The 17,661-nt window shown below is 61.1% G+C and overlaps 2 protein-coding genes across 2 annotated transcripts in view; one reads left to right on the top strand and one right to left on the bottom strand.

The window, feature by feature from the left end:
- The first annotated feature begins 79 nt into the window (after positions 1–79).
- FASTK (Fas-activated serine/threonine kinase) lies at positions 80–14,133 on the top strand. Its single transcript, XM_010562168.1, has 10 exons — positions 80–145; positions 735–1,350; positions 3,247–3,717; positions 4,317–4,465; positions 4,679–4,895; positions 5,095–5,254; positions 5,916–6,007; positions 6,417–7,053; positions 7,417–7,531; positions 13,869–14,133. The coding sequence occupies exons 2-10, from the start codon at positions 780–782 to the stop codon at positions 13,953–13,955; spliced, it is 2,499 nt and encodes an 832-aa protein (XP_010560470.1). The 5' UTR covers positions 80–145; positions 735–779; the 3' UTR covers positions 13,956–14,133.
- A 1,156-nt stretch (positions 14,134–15,289) lies between these two features.
- SLC4A2 (solute carrier family 4 (anion exchanger), member 2) overlaps positions 15,290–17,661 on the bottom strand; it is a 17,384-nt gene continuing 15,012 nt past the window's right edge. Inside the window, exons 18-23 of the mRNA XM_010562158.1 lie at positions 17,519–17,608; positions 16,994–17,160; positions 16,434–16,687; positions 15,993–16,162; positions 15,513–15,686; positions 15,290–15,370 (exon numbers count right to left, since the gene is read on the bottom strand). Coding sequence (XP_010560460.1) covers positions 15,290–15,370; positions 15,513–15,686; positions 15,993–16,162; positions 16,434–16,687; positions 16,994–17,160; positions 17,519–17,608 — 936 coding nt within the window. The remainder of the gene's footprint in view (positions 15,371–15,512; positions 15,687–15,992; positions 16,163–16,433; positions 16,688–16,993; positions 17,161–17,518; positions 17,609–17,661) is intronic.

Below are 17,661 nucleotides of genomic sequence, written 5' to 3'. Positions count from 1 at the left end.
GTGGGCCGTGCGGGGAGGGGGGCGGGGCCGCGGCCTCGGCCTCCTTCGGCCCTGCGGGGGCTGTCGGGAAGATGGCGGACTCGGTGTCCGGGCGGTGCTGAGCGGCCGGGGCGGCGGCGGGTCCCAGCGCGGCCGCGAGCGCCATGTAGGGCCGGGACCGGCACCGGGACCGGTGGGACGAGGGGTGGGGTGCGGGCCGGGCAACGCGGGGCCCGTCTAGGCCGGAGGGGTGGGGATGGGGGCCTGGGTGGGACGGGTGTCGCGGTCCCGGTGCGGCCCAGCCCGGCCCGGGGGTCTCGGTGGTGGGGGAGGGGAAGATCGGGGCGGCCGTAGGGGTCCCGGTACCGGACGGGGGATCTGTCTGTGCCGGCCGTCCTGGGAGAAGGGGGATCTGCGAGCCGGGGGGGCTGGGAGAGGGGAGGGGGCCGTGTGGGCCAGGGGACATCAGGCTGGGGACGCCTGTGCAGGCCGGGTGTCCCGGGACAACGGGGCTCGTGTGGGCCGGGGGACCTCGGGCCGGACAGCCCGTACAGGGCGGGGGTCACGGTACCGAGGGGGTCCCTGTTGGCAGGGGGACCTCCGAACAGGGGGCTGTGTGGGGCAGGTACCCCTGCACTGGGGCAGGTCCGTGCTGGGGGGGGGGTTCCCGACGTCGGCTCCTCACATCCCTCGCTGGCTCTAGCTGTCCCAAAGGCACGAGCTTGCTGCCCCCCTCACCCCCCTCTTGTCCCCAGGGTCTCCCGGTTCTCCGAAGCCTCTCGAGCCGCGCTGCCCTCGCCATGCTGCGCCTGCTGCCATGGCTCCGTGCTCTGACCCGGGAGAGCGTGCGGCCGGGAGTCCTGCAGGGCCTGGCTGCTGGTGACAGGAGCGGGGCCGGGATGTATCCTGCCTGCTACTGTGCAGGCAAAGCGAAGCAGCGGGCTGTGCTGCTCCCCCTGGACCCCTACGGCCATGGGCTGCTGCACACCTTTCCCCCGGATGCCTACAGGACTCGAGGCCATGGCAAGAGGAAGAGCTGGAACTTCATCCACGAGAAGATGAGTTATGACACCTTCTTCACAATGAAGCGTCTGATAGAGCGCTCGCGCAGCGTGGGGGAAGTGCTGCGGTGGGTCACGCAGAACCCCAGCAAGGTGTCCGCCAGCCACTACCCCATCGCCCTGCACAAGCTGGGCCAGCTCTTGCAGCAGCAGCAGCAGGGCCAGGCCACGGTGAACGGGGAGAGCCGCGGGCCTGGCCAGATGCTGGAGCAGCCAGAGTTTCAGACTCTCTGTCAGGCCATCATCAGCGGCTGCTCCAAGTTTGATAACTTCAGCATTGTCAACTGCCTGTACGCTGCTGCTGCGCTGGGTGAGTGTCCCGGGCTGCCGGCATCTGCCTGCGTGGGGTCACCGGTGGAGGACAGGGGAGGCGGGCAGGGCAGTGGGACACAGGCTGGTGCTTGGGTTTGTGAGGTAAAAGGAGAGCTTGCTGGTCTAGCTGCCGTGGAAGGAGGAAGGACGTACCAGAACAGGCGCCAGTGTCTGAGTTTGTGTGTGGATTTATGTGTGATGGTGCCTTTGTGGCAGATGGAACTGTGCCCTTCGAAGGAGGAGGCTCTGCTTGGGGTACGCAGCAGGAAGGGAATCAGGTGGACTGACTGCTACAGGGGGGATCAGCTGGCTGGAGCACCCAGCACGCTGGCCCGAAGGGCAGCTGAAGTGGTGGCCAGCACCACCTGGCAGGATGCGGGATAAGCAGCTCCTTGAGTTTTGTTCCAGTCCCTGAAAATCGTCAAGCATCTGTGGAAGCGCAAGACGCGAGACCTCGGCTAAACCCTTCGCAAGCCACGAGCCCTGTGTCATCATGGGTTTAATACTCAGAAGAGGGTCAAGCTGGTTTGGATTCCTGTGCAGCAGCAGTAGTATTTGGGCCGGCCGGCAGGCCATGCCCTGGGGGGCTCCCCCTTTGCTGGGCTGAGGGCCCTCAAGGGCCCTGCAGATTCTCCCACCTGCGAGGAAAGGGATCAGGTTTGGCTGTTGCATGCGGCAGCAGGTGCCTGCCCTCCCCACCCCAGTGGTTCCTGCCAGCCCTGCGCTCCTCTGTCCCGCGCGCACGTCTCCTGCCATTCTGTTTGCTTTTTTTATTCCACCGCAGCTGCACGCTGGGCTGAGGCCTCGGCTGAGCCGTGTACGGAGACGCCCGGTGCCGGCCGTGGGTTGATGCAGTAACTCTAGATCCCGCTGAAGGGGGGAGGGGAGAAGTTTCTGCTCTTCCCCCCTCTGTCTCATGGCGCCTTGTGTTTGTTGACACTGAACTCTGGGCTGCCAGGCGCCTCTCCCCTCAGCTGGGCTCCCCCCGGCCTGCTCTGGTTTTGACCCACACTTTGTTCTCCGTCAGTCGCCCTTCCCTGCTCACCACGCTCAGCCGCTCATTAATAAAAATGCTAACCCGCCTTTTTGAGGCCTTTTTTAAGGAACAAAGCAACTGCTCAGACCAATTCTTCACTTTCCACCTTCTGACTCATTTTTGATTAATGATAAAACGCAGCAGCTTACCCCATGCTGCCTTAGTTGCTTTAAAGCCCTTTTGAAAATTGAAATCTTGTCAGCTGGCTTAGGAGACCAGTGGGCTGCCAGGGCCTCATACAGTGCCTAATGCTTCATGCATCTCCTGAAAATATCTCTCCTGACACACGAGGGATGGCCTTTGCCTTTTTTCGTAACTGCACTGTGCGCCTGGCCTCTTGTCTTTCCATGGTTGAATAATACGTCCAGAGTTGGAGGAAAGTATTTTCCCCAGGAGCCGAGTTTGAAAGACTAAAGCTAAACTAGAAAATTGGAGAGGATTAGAAATGTGAAAGGATTAGTTCCTGTCATACATGGACAGTTTTAGTTTGGTAATGTGTTGATGTCTTATTTATTTTCTAACCAAAACTTTTTTAAAGTACTTTGTGAGGTGTATCATTTGTCCATAAGAATTTTGAGTTTTAAGAAATAAACCTTGCTTTTGTGGATGAGCTAAAGGACTTCCATTTTGGTGGAGTGAGTGGGAATAATCCAACAGCTCCACATGACTTTCTCTGGGTGCAGATGCACTGATGTTCCTGGTCAGGCTTTGCCAAACTGGTCCTCTTCGGTTTGATCACCAGTGCGGCAGAGCTGTTGTTCTCTGGCTGTAGCCTCATGCCTGAGCTTATGAGGACAGTTGTGCCTAGTGAAGATGAGAGGTGGGATCCGGGCATCCCTAATCCCTTCTCTGTTGCAGGCCTGCCAGGGGAATCACCGCTGGTGCGAGTGCTGGAGGATGAATCCCGGAGCCGCCTGGGCCGCTTCAACCAGAAGGACGTCTCCATGGTCTTCAGCAGCGTGATGAGGCTCCATCCGTCCAGCCCACACCCCCTGGTTGAGTCTTGCCTCAGCAGTTTGGAGCGGCACCTGGAGAAGGAGCGTCACCCCCAGACCCTCTTCCTCCTCCTCTCCTACTACCGACTGCGGGCTCAGGCGCTGCAGGGACACCCGGCCTCCGACCAGCAGCTGATCAACAACCGCAAGATCCTGCGCCTCGTCAGGCACACGCTGGGGCAAGTGAGTGCCATGCGGGAGCATGAGCTGGCCCTTTTGGACGAGATGCTGGCTCTGTGCGCCCAGGAGGCGAACAACAAGGCCCTGGAGGCCATCTTCAGCTCTCAGCTCTTCTACGAGAACCGCCAAGAGCGATTCATCCGCAGTATGGCAGGTGAGGGCAGGGTCTGCCCAGGCAGGGTCCCAGCCTTGCCCACTGTGTGAGCCTCTTCCCCGGTGCGGGGTGCGCTGGGCTCTGTCCATGCACTTGGCAGCCTTGGAGCCTCCTTTCCTGGTCCCAGAGGACATCTGGGTTTGTGACAGCACCAGCTGGGGCCTTGTTGAGCAGCAGGGCCTGCAGCAGTGAGGCTGGAGCAGGAGATGCTCTGCATTATGGCCACCCTGTCACTGCCTTCCCAGCCTAGCCCTTCCAGGGGCTGTGAGCCTACCTTACCTCAAAACTGGGAGCAGGCTGGTTTTGCTGGGGTTTTGACAGAAGGGCCCCCATTCTGTGCACGTTCCAGCTGCGCTCCAGCTGTGCCTTCTGGGTGCATGGGACGGGCATCTGCCCCAGTCTCTCACAAACCATATAACTTGATGGTTTCTGGAAGCCTTCTGGGTTTCAGGAGATAAGGCTCTGCTGCCCAGGTCTTGTTATCTCCTACCTGCCTGCACTGCCTTTCCTGCCCAGGCTGTAGTGGCTTCTGGAGAGCTGCAGTTCGGACAGAGCCAGGCCTCTCTGACGGATACCCTGCTGTGGTTTGCTCTGTGCAGAGTGGCTCCCCAGGAAGGCAGAGAACCTTACCCCCTACACCATGGCCCTCATTGCCAAGTATGTGGCCCGGCACCGGCTGCGTGAGCCACGGCTGCTTGATACCATCGCAAACTTTCTCCTGAAGCGTGGGGAGCAGCTTGACAGCAAGGTGAGTGTTCTCCCCAGTCTGCCAGGGGATGCTTGGGGCTGGCTCTGGGGCTGTCCTGGTGCTGGGGGGAACCGTGTCCCTTCTCTGCCATCAGGCTGGGGCATCTCACTGGGGACTGACCAGGATGTGCCCTGATCCTTATGGGTTGCCGGCTCTGGGCAGGCCGGGGCCTGACCTGTCCTTCATCCCGACTCCCTCTCCTCCTGCCTGCAGGTGATCCAGAAGCTGGTGTTTCCCTTCAGCCGCATGAATTACCGCCCATCCAACCACAGCGAGCTCTTCCCCAAGCTGGAAGCCATCCTGGAGCAGAAAGCTGGCAGCTCACCCCTGGCGACTGTCAACATCCTCATGTCCATGTTTCAGCTTAGCCATTTCCCCCAGTCCGTCCTGCACCAAGTCTTCTCCCCAGCCTTTATCACCAATGTTATGAGTAAGTCGGGCCTTTTCCAGGGTAAACCCAGCTGTTAAAGCTCAGGGCTGGGGTGGAGGTGGATTTTGAAAGCATAGGGCAGAACAGACTCCCCCTGGGAGTGCAGAACCACCTCACTGGCAGTCAGCCCCCCCCAGGAGTGTGGCTGGGTGAGGAGGGGCTGCCAGGCGATGTCTAGCCAGCTGTCCTCTCCCTGCAGGCAGCCCCTACGCGCTGATTGTGCGCCGCTACCTCTCGCTGCTGGACGCGGCGGTGGAGCTGGAGTTCCACGATTACAGCGGCCCGCGCCTCGACCCGCGCTACCGCGTCCTCATGTTCGAGCATGCCCTGACGGCTGATGAGGCCAACAGAAAGTACAGGTCAGTGGTGGGGGCAGGCGGTGTGCCAGGGAGGGGAGGGCTGCCCTGGCGGGCGAAGAGCACGGCTGGGAGCACGGTGTGCTGGGCACCCCACTGCTTATCCCTTGCAGGTGGACAGTGCGGCATCACTTGCAATATGGGGTCTGTGGCCTTGTTCTGGCAAGATCCCAGCTGGAGGATGGTGCCGGGGTAAAAGCCAGTATGTGAGCTCCGAAGCCTGTAGAGCAATATAGAATCATAGAACCATTGAGGTTGGAAAAGACCCTTAAGATCATCAAGTCCAACCGTAAACCTAACACTGCCAAGTCCACCACTAAACCATGTCCCTGAGTGCCACATCTACACAGCTTCTAAATACCTTCACGGATGGTGACTCAACCCCTTCCCTGGGCACCCTGGTCCAGTGCTTGACAACCTTTTCTGTGAAGAAGAGCATGCTGTTGTTGTAGCGATATTGGGAGGAGCTTTTCTGCTGAATGAGCTGAAGCATGTCCCCTCCTTGCTGCTGAACAGCAGAGCCCAAAGCTAAAGGCTCTCCTTGCTCCCAGGGGCCTTCACATCTCTGCGCAGATATGCTCAGAGAACGTGGGTTGGCAGTGCTTGAGTGGGCAGGCTGGTGGCCCTCCCTAGTGCATTCTCTGACTCTTCTTTTTCCCCTCAGTTACAAGGGGCTGGTGGCCGAGGCCCTGCGGCAGCTGGTGGGAGAAGAGTGCTATCGGCAGGACGAGGTGCTGCCCCCAGGATACTGCACAGGTAGTCTGGCTGGGCGCCCCACTTTGGAGTAGGACTGTGGCTCCAGAGAGGGGGCTGGCGGTCGGGATTTGGGGGGCTGTGGGTGCAGCAGAAGCCCTGCGGCTGCCTGGGTGCTTGGGAGAGGCCTGAGGGTGGGAGGTTATTCAGGGCAGAACTAGGTTTGGCTGCTTTGTCACCACCTTCCCCATGATGCTGCCTTCCCCCAGCGCTTTGGGATGAGGCTCCCTGAGCCACCCCTGCTGCAGGAGGGCTCAGCTGGGCCAGTGCAGCCGGGGGTTCCCTCTGTGCTCCTGTCTGCTGGGCTGGCTGGCACAGTCTCCCAGCCTGGGGCACGCAGGGTCCCCAAGCCCATGTCCCATCAATAAGGCGGTCTCGAGGCCTGGTTCTGATCCATGTTCTCTCTCCACAGACTTCTTGCTGTGGATTAACCGCTCGGGCACTGTGCTGCCTCTCTCCCGTGTTCCTGCGGCTTCCAAGGCTCCCCCTGCCCACACTACAACGTCCCCTGCCGCCATTTCCTTGCGCTCGACCGTCCTGGCCCTCACCTCGGACTTGCAGGACTTTGCCCCGTTTGCTCCAGAGACGCCAAGCAGCCCCCCGGGCTCCCGGGAGAGCAACCTGGCTGGGCGGTTCCTGCCCACACTTTGCCCTGCCCCAGGGGGCCCCTGCTACCAGCCCTCCTCGGACTATTACTGTGGCCTGAGCAAAGAGTCTTCCCTGGAGAGCCAAGGCAGCTCCACATTAAGCAGCCCTTCCGAGTGCCTCTCCGCACAGCCGGCTGGCACCCCTGACTGCTCCCCCAGGGGCACCTCCACAGCCACCCTCTTCCAGTTCCCCATCGGCAAGATTCTGGAGGAGGAGGAGGAGACTACCGCTGGGTGCCCTGGGCACGATCACAACTGCTTCCAAGGGGAGCAGGCCCAGGAGGAACCGGAGGAAAGGAGCCCACCCCCCAGTGAGGATGCCTGCCCTCCGCCCTCTCCGTGCCGGCCCAGCCCCAAGAGAGGGCCGGGTGATGGACCGCAGGGAGCCGAAGAGATTCAGAGGTACCGAGCAGAGCCGGTCCGCGTCCCCACTCCCTCCCGGCAGGACAGCTGCCCTGGGCACTGCCTTCAGCTCCTGCCCTCCCCGGCAGTCGGCCCTGGCCCCCTCCTGCCCTGTGTTGCCAGGTGCGTGGCGGCAGCCCAGGCTGCGCTGCGGAGAGCCCCCCAGGCCCCGGGGTGCAGCACGTCCCGGCCCGGGTACGGCTGCCCCTGCCACCAGAGCTGGGCGCGGGGTGGGTGGGGGTGCTGCCCTTCATCCGCCGCTGTTCTGGGGACCAGGCGCGGGCGACGCTGCTGCCCGTCCTGCCTGCAGGGTCTGTGGCGTGGGATAACGCTGCCCTCCTCCCCCTGCTCTGTCCTCTGCAGGGTGGTGCTGTCGGTCAACGACAAATGGCATTACTGCCAGAACTCCGACATACTGGTGGGCTCGCGAGCCATGAGGGACAGGCACTTGCGACTGCTGGGCTACTGTCTGGTTCAGGTAAGCTGGGGGCTGCCCCCTTCCCCTCCTGCCCCCGGGCAGAAACCGCTGGTGGCTGTGCAGTGAGATGGGTGACAGGCTGTGGGCTGGAGAGCCGGCGTCCCCACTGTAAACGCTCCTGATGGGAGCCGTCCTTCCAGGCTTGCCGCTTGTGAGAGGAAGCGGTGACTCATCCTCATGGCTCCTTTTTGCCCTCCTCCACCCCACCCTGAGACATTTTCCAGGTGGCTGGCAGACAATGCCAGCCCCAGTGCCACAGTGGAAAGCACGGCATGGGCGAGGGGATGGACCCTCCTGTTTGCGTCTGCTGGTCCGGCAGGAATTCCATCCTGTGGGTCTGCTGCCTGGAGCCCAAGACCCGGGTGCGCTGGGCAGGGAGGGGAGAAGGGGAAGCTGGCTCAGCCTGGGCCTGGCAAACACATCTGCAGTCATGGTGTCGGCTGTGGGGCCTCGGGGTGGAAATCAAGTGGGGACGTAGCTCAGCCTGATACCCGGCGCTGCCATCTCGGCTGTCAGTTCTGCAGCGTGCCTCTTGCCGCTGTGGGTGGAGGCGAGGCGAGGCAAGCCTCCCTTCGGTGCCTGTTTTGGAGCCCTGGCCTCTTTGGTTGCAGCCTCTGGCTGGTCTGTGGTGAGAGCTGTGAATGGAGAAGCCCTTGAGGCTTCACCACTGCCTTTGCAATTGTCTTCTGAGTTCTTTGGAAACTTCAGATGTTGTTTTAAGGTGTGCAGCTTCTACAAGACTATTTGTGGCGTGATTTTTAGCTTGAGGATAGATCTTTGTGAGGAAAACAACTCAGAAATGCAGGCCTTTTATTCTGTTTACTTCTCCACTGCAGAGGTCACCTGAATTACAGTCACAGATCTACCAAGCAGTCCCGTAGCCATTTTTTAAAGCTTCTTACCTCCCCTGCTACTGATAGCGCAGCATGCCAACACAAAGCTCCTCCTAATTTCATAATTTGCAACGTACATAGTTCAGAAGCCCTTTGTTTATGCATAGCTTTGTCGGTCCTGTGACTCGAGTTGTGGTATTTCCTTGGAGATCCCAAATTGCAGAGCTGTGGAGCAGGACCAGCTCTCCTGTGCAGTGCGCCCTGGGTGTCCCTTGTGCTGGTGTTTAGGACGGGCTGCCCAGGGCCGGCTGTGTCCCCAGACAGTAGTGGGGCTGAGCAGCTTTGTTGTGCGGAGGAGGAGGGCTCCCCAGTGCCTGCTGCTGGGCTTGAGGCCGGTGCCACAGGCTCTTGCTGCGTGTCTGGGCTCCGGGATGCCCTCAGCTGAGGAGGGCACTTGGCACAGCTGCCTCCACTCCCAGCTTTGTGTCACCATGTCTGAGAGTCGAGGGCTGCCCTCGCCTGCCTGCCCTCTGCTCAGCGCACCCACAGCAGCCAGGGACTGTGCTCACCCTGCACTTGGCTCAGCTGGGGGGTCTGTGCCCTGTCTCAAACTGGCTCTGGTAACTGTTACTGCTTGGGGCTGCACCCCTGGTGCGAGTCAGGGCTGCTGTGGGAGGCTGAGGCTGCTGACCAGCAGCCTGACAGGATCTTTGAGGAGCAAGGTGGAATGGGCAGGGGTGCGGGCAAGCAAGAGTGTGCTCTTGTTCCCAGTGTGCACAGGATCAGGTGCTCTGTCCAGCAGCATGCAGTTAGGTGTCAGGACCCGCACGACCGAGGTCGCAGGAGCTCTTCCCCGCTGCTCAGTGTGCCTGATAGTCGTGCAGCTGCTAGTGCGGTTAGCTCCCTTTGGGTGCCAGGCACTCTGGTCCCATCCCCTCTATTCCCTCTCCAGCAGCAGACAGTGGCAGATCATTAGAAAATGAGTTGGAAGTGGATCATGGATAGTCCAAGGACTCCTGCACCGGAGCATGTGTCTGGAACAGCTGTGTTTAATCGCCCCGATGGACCTCTTCTCCATGAGCGTTTTATTCCTCTTTGAGCCTGTTCTTTCTTCCACACCCACAGCATCGAGTGCCAACAAGCTTCAGGCAGTACTACCTGCAACAAGCTCTGTTTGTTTTAAACCTGCTGTCTGGTCAGCCGATGTAGTGCTGCTGGGTCTGGTACCGTGAGGGAGTGAAGAGCAGCTCTGCGGTTACCTTCTTCTATGCTTGTGGTTCCAGAGGTCACATCCCTTTGGCCACCCCTCTGAGACGAAGAGCCCCAGGCAATTCAGCTTCTTCCTCAGTTGAAGCTGCTTCAGAGCTCGATTGTTGTTCTTGCTCTTCTTGTTTGAGATTCATTTCATCTTCTTCTGACACATTTACAGAATCACAGAGTAGTTGAGGTTGGCAGGCGCTTCTGGAGATCATCCAGTCCAACCCCAGCTCAGCTAGAGCTGGTTGCTCAGTTCCACGTCCAGTCAAGTTTTGAATGTCTCATAGATAGGTTGCTTTCTGGGTACCCTCACAGTGAAAGAGGTTTTTCTTGTGTTTGGGCAGGTGGGGGGTGTGTGTGTAGTCTTTTCCTAAGTTTAAATGGTATTTCCAGTATTTTAGGTTTGTGCTCACTGCCTCGCTCTCTGTTACTGGGCACTGCTAAGAGTCTGGTTCTGTCTTATTTACAACCTCCCATCAGGTATTTGTATATGTAGATAAGATGTCCCAATCCTTTTCTTCTCCAGCTCCGTCAACCTCTGCTCACATATCACATGCTTTAGTCCTGTAATCATCCTTGTGGCCCTGCACTGGACATGCTCCAGTATGTCCATGTCTTGTTCTGGGGAGCCCAGCACTGGATGGTCCACGCGTGTCTCACCAGTGCTGAGTAGCAGAGAAGGATCGGCTCCCTCGACCTGCTTGCCGTGCTCTTCCTAAGGCAGCCCGGGATGCTGTTGGCCTCCTTTGCTGCAAGGGAGCACTGCTGGCCGGTGTTCAACTTGTCTGCCAGGACCCTTAGTCCCTCTTCTGCAAAGCCACTTTCCAGCCTGTTGGCCCCAGCCTGTCCTGGTGCATGGGGTTATTCCTCCCTAGGCTCAGGACTTGCGCCTTCCCTGCCCGGGGGCCATTTCTCCAGCCTGTTTAGGTCCTTCTGAATGGCAGCACAACAGTCTGGTGTGTCAGCCACTGCTCCACATTTCATACTGTCTGCAGCCTTGCTGGGGGTGTGCTCTGTCCCACTGTCCAGGTCACTAATGAGGATGCTAAACGGCGTTGGCCCCTGTACTGACTCCTGGGGTATGTGGCTTGTGACTTGGTCCAGCTGGATATCATGCCTCTGTTCGCAGCTCTTTGAGCCTGGCAGTTCAGCCCTCCTTATAGTTAATTTAAGGCCTTCTCTTGTTGGCTGTTGCATTGCCGTATGTCTGTTCAGTCGGTACTGGACTGCCCGTTGTGCCTGGCAAACTGCTAAGCTGTCTGGGTTATGTCTGTGTGACTGTGCCAGGGCCGTGCTCCTCCTCAGATGCCATTGATCTGTAGCAGCAGCAGGTGTGGATTTGTCAGTGCCTCTGAACAGGGCTTCCTTCTGAGAGAGCCTGCTCCTTCTGTGGCACAGCGAGCAGGGGCTGCCCGTGGTGACTGCAGAGGACATCGCCAGGTCTGGTACTTGCACCCTTCCTTGCCTCTGTCCTCCAGTTGGACCCGTGTGTTGCTTCCACCCTTCTGGTGGGTGGTGAGATTGCTGTTGCAGGGTCACCCACCTCAGATCTTCTGCTCTGCCCACAGATGGTCTGGGTCTCAGCCGTTTCCAAGGTAGATGCTCTTTTCCCTGGTGGTCCTGACCTTTTATTGACAGCCAGCTCTTTTCCCTCAGAAGTTTCTGAGTGAAGACGCACTCCTTCCTTCCCAGGATCCTGCTCTGAATAATGGCCAGATTTGATGTTCCCACAAACCATGTCCTGGCTCTGGCACTACTCACTTCCAGCCTGTTTGGTTGAAGGAGCTTTCTGTGCTGTTGATCCTTCCGTAGTGTCAGAAGGGCAAGCCCACTGGGGAGGCAGACCCTGCAGAGCCAGGCAGTGAGGAATGGAGCATGAAGCAGTGGAAGGAGGTGGCTCCATACCAGAGCTGCCAGAAATCTTTGATTCAAACCCACTGCAGCCAGAGGGCTTGGTTCCTTCTCCCCAGAGAGTTAGTAACCTTCTTCACCCCTGGCCTGTGTGAAACTATTGGAGAACAGTGCCTGTCTGCAGCCTGTTCACTGTCCTGGGGGCAGCATGCAGTTTGTCTGTGTTTCCTGTCCCACTTGCTCATCTGTGATGGTTGCAAACAGGTCCTGGACCCTGTGTAGCACCCATGTCAGGATCTAGCTTACCAGGGAGTCCCTGTGTCATCTCTGCCAAGTTTTCCCACCTTGTTCCTTTACGATGCCTACTGTTAGCCCTCTTTCTCAATGAGCTGGTGAGAAAAAGCTTCCTCCTTTGCAGGCAAAATCGTATGTTCTCATGATCTGCAACTCCTGACGGATGGCAGTGGCCTCTCCAAGCAGCCTTGGATGCTTCTGGTATAAGAGACCACCCCCTTGCCATGCATGGAGCGCTTCCTGACCGACAGCTCTCCTGCAGACTTGGCTCCATGCCGGCTCCTCCAGAGGCCAGGCTCCAGCCCTGGTCTGAGGACGTGTCTTCACAAATGCAGCCCCTTGGGTCTCCTGGTATCCATGAAGGGTGGAGGGCCAGATTAGTGGCACGGAGCTGAGTGGTGTGTCACTTCCCCACAGAGGGATGCTTTCCCCCTTGCCGTGTCCCAGGTACTGTCTCTTGGAGCAGGTTGTGGTGCAGCTAGAGCTGCCGCTCTTCAGGTGCAGAGCTCGTCTGCTCAGCTCCGAGGGCTGGAAAGGGCAGCTGAAGTTCTCGCTGAAAAACTTCCCTGCGTAGCTCCAGCCCTGTGTCACTGCCTCTCTTAGCAGGATCTCCAAGCCCGAGGGAGAGTTTATTGTACTTCCATATTCCCAGGAGTGATGGGACAGGACTCCTCTCATGCCTGAGTAGCAAAATGCACCAAGGGCTGGACTGTGGCTGGGGTGAGCGCACAGGTCGTGTTGCCGCAGTGTAATGCCTTTAGCTGTCTCCTGTGCTGCCAGACAGGGCTGGAGCGTGGGTCACGGTTACCCTTCATCCTGCTCCACGGGCACTGGTGGTGCCTTCAGGGATGTTGGACCAGCAGAGCTTTCAGCCAGCCCAACAAGTTTTGGCCCCCAGTCGCTGATACCCATGTGGAGGGAACACTGGTGGTAGCTGGAGCCTCCTGTTCTTGTCCCTGCGGATCCCTTCCCACACGGCTGCTGCAGTGCAGGTTTGCTCGATTCCCTTGGTGCTTCCAGCCTAGTGCAGGGACGGGCGTGTGTCTGCACAGCCCTGCATGCAGGCTGCAGCAGGGGCTGTCACTGCAAGGTGACAAGCCCTGAGCAGCAGGGCCTTGAGCTGTGAATGACTGTTTTTAGGGATCAGGTGTTTTTAGAAAAGTGCCTGCTGGGTTGTCCCCAGACAGTGACTGGTACCAAGGGGAGGGACAGGGCAAGGGCCCAGGCCCACCTGAGCTCTGACATGCGTGGGTGCATCTGTCTCGCGGTCAGGGTGGCCTAGGGCCTGTGGCCCTTCAGCGGGGTGTTTAGCTCCAGGTGGTATTTGCTGTTCGGGGGCAGAGAGCACTCCTGGCTCCGCAGACTGTTCAGCTTTCCTGGTGGGGTCTCCACTCCCCCTTGGCACCCCGTACCAGCTCCGGTAGGCAAAGGGAGGCCTGTTTCTGTTTTTTTAAGTCCCAGTGCCTTCTTTCCTTAGCAGACCGTGGTTAAAATACTGTGTCGGGGAAGAAACTGTTACCTGGGCTCGGCCCACTCCTGCAGCCTTTCTGCTGGGAGGCTGCTGAGGGGTGACTAACGAGCCTTGGGCTCCCCAACGCTGTGCGCTGGCAGGGCGGTTGGGTTTTGCTCTTCATCCCTCCCTGGTGGTTGGCGACTGGGGTTCAAGGTTGGAATGAGGCTTGAGAGCTCCCCCGGTCCTGCAGCACTGTGTGTCCTCCCCGTGTGCGTGCTGGAGTCGTCCCGTTCACGGTGGGGATGGGGGACGGGGCTGCTTGTGGGTGCTCTCCGCCATTGGCAGTGGGCAGCCAGGTTCAGGGGTGAAGCGCTGGGAGGGCAGAGGCAGTGCGGATGGGCGCCTGGGGACTTGTGCCCCCCCCTCCCCAGGAGGCAGGGAGGGGTCGGTGGGACACGGAGCTGGGGCTTGTCTGCTCCTCCTGTGCCTGCCCTCCCCTCAGAAGGAATAGCACTGTCCTCCTTCCCCCTGGGAAGGGTCCCAAGTCCTAGTTCTTCCCCCCTGCCACCATGGATGGCCGTCCTGGGCAGCCTCGGGCTGGGTGCTGTTGGTGGAGCTGCTCTGACAGTTTCTCCCCGTCCCCTTTCAGCTGCCCTACACGGAGCTGGAGAAGGTGAGTGGCATCGAGGAGGCCAAGCACTACCTGCGGCAGAAGCTGAGGGAGCTGCGCTTCTGAGGGACGGATGCCCCGAGTCCCGGGCCCTGGGCGGGGAGGGGGCAGAGTGGGGAGGGCGCAGGTGGGTGCTGCCAGCGCCTTGCCCCTGGGGAGGGGGGAGATGGAGCTGCCCCCCATCCCAGGGGGATACAGGGCCAGGCTGTGGGCACCTGCTCCTTGATGTGGGGCTGGGGTAGTGTGAGATTATTTATTGCTGTTAGTGGGGAGGGAAGGGGTGTGACTTGACTGGTGCGTAGGGGAGTGTTTGGGTGCTGGGGGGGGGGGGGGGGCACTGGTGGCCCCCCGCCCCGGGCCCTGCCACCCCAGCCCTGTCTGCAGGAGTTGCTGCAGGGGTGCCTGGCCTGGCCTCCTGGCGGTACTGGGGGTTTGTCCCTGTGTCCCCAACACTGCTGCTGGGAAGGAGGGCTGGGCCTGGCCCCCACCTACGGGCTCCTGCAGGGTCTGGAGGGGCTGTGGCAGACCCCGCACAGGGCAGGGAGTGGGTTGGGAAGGGCCGGCTGTTTGCACAGGGGCTGCTCCCCGGGCCGGGAGGAGGGGGGTGCTTGGGAAGTGGGGGTTAACTTTACAATAAAACTGGTGAAAAGTGTGCAAAGTCCATTCTGTTTATTAGTACAAGGCAGCGGCTGACCCACAGCCCCTGTCCGGGCTGGGCCCAGCACAAGGCCACCCCCTGTGCCCCCACCCTGGCAGCCCAGGGCACAGCCCCCTAGCTGTCTGCCCTGGGGGTGACAGGCAGGTACGGCCCCCCCCTCAGCGGCAGCAGGGCCAGCACCGGGCCCTGGCAGTGCACAGGATGCTGCTGCCTGCAGCCCTGCCGTGGCGCGGGCAGGGGTGCATGGGGCTCACCCCCCCCGCAGCGCCTTTAGCCTCAACCGCCTCTGTGCCCCTCAGCCCGGCGTGCTTGTTATAAAGCTGTTTATTGCCATTTAAATTACTGTTAAATAAAACACGGTGGGATTTAGGCAACACCTGATTGTCTGGCAAGAGCCCAGGGTTGGGGCTGGGGCAGGGCCAGGGCCTGCAGCTCTGCTGGGGGGTGACAGGGGGGCTCTGCCCCGTGGCGTGGTCAGGATGTGCCCGAGGGGGACCAAAGGCACGGCCCAGCCCTGTACCGTGTGGGAGAGGTGTGTGGGGGTCCCCGGCGGGGCGAGGCTGCGGGCCAGCGTCTCTTTGGCAGGTGTCTCCCCAAAGGCACGGGGACCGTGGGGTGCCTGTCCCTGGCTGGGCACGGCTGCGCAGCCGCTGCCCCTGTCCCCAGCGCAGGGTGGCAGCGCAGGGGGGGCCCGGCCGTGCCCGGCCCCGCAGCTGCGGGTGGTTTGCTGGCTGGCATGTCGTCACACCGGCATCGGCATTTCGTTGTACTCGTCCACACCTTCCCGCTCATCAAAGATGGGCTCGGCTTCGTCTGCGTCCAGCTGCGGGGAGATGGCGGCTGGGTGGGCAGCGAGGGGCTCCCCCTCCCTCATCGCCCACCCACGTGGGTCCAGCCATCACGGACCCGAGCACCCATGGGGACGAGGGACACAGCTGGCTGCCGGCCGCAGAGCAGGTACTTACACACTTCATCTCACGGTCGGTGAAGATGCGGCTGAGCAGGCACATGCGGAGTGGCACCGTGAGGATGAGGATGAAGGGGAAGGCCAGGGAGGCCACCGTGGACATGACGGCCCAGAGCACGGCCAGACACGCCAGCTGCAGCCCGGTGAAGAGGTGCATGCGCAGTGTGCGCACCTGCGTGGGGACAGGTGTCAGTGCCAGGGGCACAATTGCGCCGGACCCCTGCGTCCCCCTCTCGCTCTGGCACAGCCTGGCCCCAGCAGTGCCCCCTCACCGGGACACAGCGCCCCACAGCCCTGCCAGAGTCTGGCTGCCCCAGAGGAACTGCCCTGTCCGTCCCCCCACCGACCCCCTAAACGAGGCTTTGCCAGAGTCTGTCCCGCAGACGCCCCGGTGCCCCCACCCCAAGGGTGCCCCAGGCTGGCTGCTGGCCCAGACAAGGGTCCCACCCCTTACGGCCCCCCCAAGAACCCCCCTGACCTTTTTGACGTAGGTGACGTCAGGATGGTGCTTGGGGGGCATCAGCAGCAGCTGCAGGCGCTCGTAGAACTGGATGCCGTTGAGGGAGGTGACACCCATGTAGAGGAAGATCCCGAAGAGCACGGCCAGCGGGATCTGCCGCAGTAGGTCCCCGATGACGATGGACAAGCCTGGGCCAGAGTGCAGTCAGCCACAGTGCCCAGGGAGGGGGCACCCAGAGTCCTGGCTGCGGCCAGGGCTCACAGCAGCCCCCTGGCCCCACTCCTCCCACACTTGCTGATGCCCACGTGGGACAGGATGGCCACGCCAATTTGGCCAGAGCTCAGGGCACGCCAGCTCTTGTGGGCACAGCCCCCCCTCCCCATGCTGCTCCCTGCGCCGCCACAGCTCCCCACGGCTGCCCAGCCCCCCCATGGCCACACGGGAAGGAGCAGGACCTACCGACGAGCACGGCCACCAGCAGCCCCGTGACCCGCTGCTCCTTCACCTCCTGGATTTTGGGCTTGTCCCCGGGCGCCACAGCCTTGCTCATGACGGTGAGGGCATTGGCATGCGTGACAGAGCGCACCGTGGCCGCAGCGAGCCACGGCAGCCCGAAGAGCGCGAAGAAGCCGCCCATGGCCACGATGAGCAGGAGGTCAAGGTGGAACCCAGAGCCCTTCTGCAGCATCCGCTCCTTCTTGCTGATGATCAGCCTGGGCACAAGGGCAGATCGTCGGCATGGCTTGACAGGGCTTGGCACAGCACGGCACTGCAAAGCTTGGCATGGCTCAGCATGGCACAGCACAGTTCAGGGTGGCACAGCACAGCTTGGCATGGCTCAGCCTGGCACAGCATGGCACTGCACAGCTTGGCACAGCTCAGCATGGCATGGCATGGCACGGCACAGCTTGACACGGCACAACATAGCTTGACATGCCTCAGCACAGCACGGCACACCCTGCCCCACTCATGCCCCATGCTGCCCTGCTGGGCCCCCAGCCCTGCCCTGCTGCGCTCACGTGGTGATCTGCGTCTCCATGAAGATGAGGATGAAGACGAGGATGGCGGGGAGGCCGCTGGCCACCATCATCCAGACGGGGAAGTCGCTATTCTTGCCCAGGGGGTTGATCACCCAGCCCCGCTTGTCTGTGGCCGTCACCGAGAACCCGCTGGGCACGCTCAGCTTCTGCAAGGAGGGGATGAGAAACGGTGGGGTGGGGGCACTGGCTTTGCCCCCCCCCATGCACAGCTCCCCCAGAGCGAGGAGTGGCGTAGGGTGAGCTGCAGAGGCACCGGGACCCGCCGCAACCAGACTCAAAGGGCTCCTGGCAAAGCGGGGGGAGGAAAGGTGAGATGCCAGGAGCCGGAGGCGGCCGAGCGCCGCGGCAGCCGTGGCGGGGACGGACGGTGCCACACGTGCTGGGAGCCGCTGACCTGCAGCCAGGATGGCGGCAGGCGAGTGGGACTGGGGCTGGGTGGGCTATGGCCCCGCAGGAGGGTGCGGAGTGGGGGGTCCTGCCCGGGGTGAGTGGTTGGGTGCTAACCTGCGTGTAGGTGTCCTGGATGCTGTAGTCCACCAGCACCATCACCAGGATGGCAATGGGCACCCCAAAGTCCCCGATCAGCCGCCGGATCTGGGGGAAGAGCAGCGTCAGCCTGGCCCCAGCCCCACCACCCGCCCCCCTCC

This window comes from Haliaeetus leucocephalus, unplaced genomic scaffold (genome assembly GCF_000737465.1).
Source record: "Haliaeetus leucocephalus isolate CR32 unplaced genomic scaffold, Haliaeetus_leucocephalus-4.0 Scaffold0, whole genome shotgun sequence".
Taxonomy (NCBI): Eukaryota; Metazoa; Chordata; class Aves; order Accipitriformes; family Accipitridae; genus Haliaeetus; species Haliaeetus leucocephalus.
This window is presented reverse-complemented; position numbering and strand designations above follow the sequence as displayed.

Coding starts and splice junctions, on each gene's coding strand:
- FASTK (XM_010562168.1), top strand. CDS start 780: ATGCTGCGCCTGCTGCCATGGCTCCGTGCTCTGACCCGGGAGAGCGTG. Junction 1,351..3,246: donor GTACGCTGCTGCTGCGCTGG/GTGAGTGTCCCG, acceptor TCTCTGTTGCAG/GCCTGCCAGGGGAATCACCG. Junction 6,008..6,416: donor GCCCCCAGGATACTGCACAG/GTAGTCTGGCTG, acceptor CTCTCTCCACAG/ACTTCTTGCTGTGGATTAAC.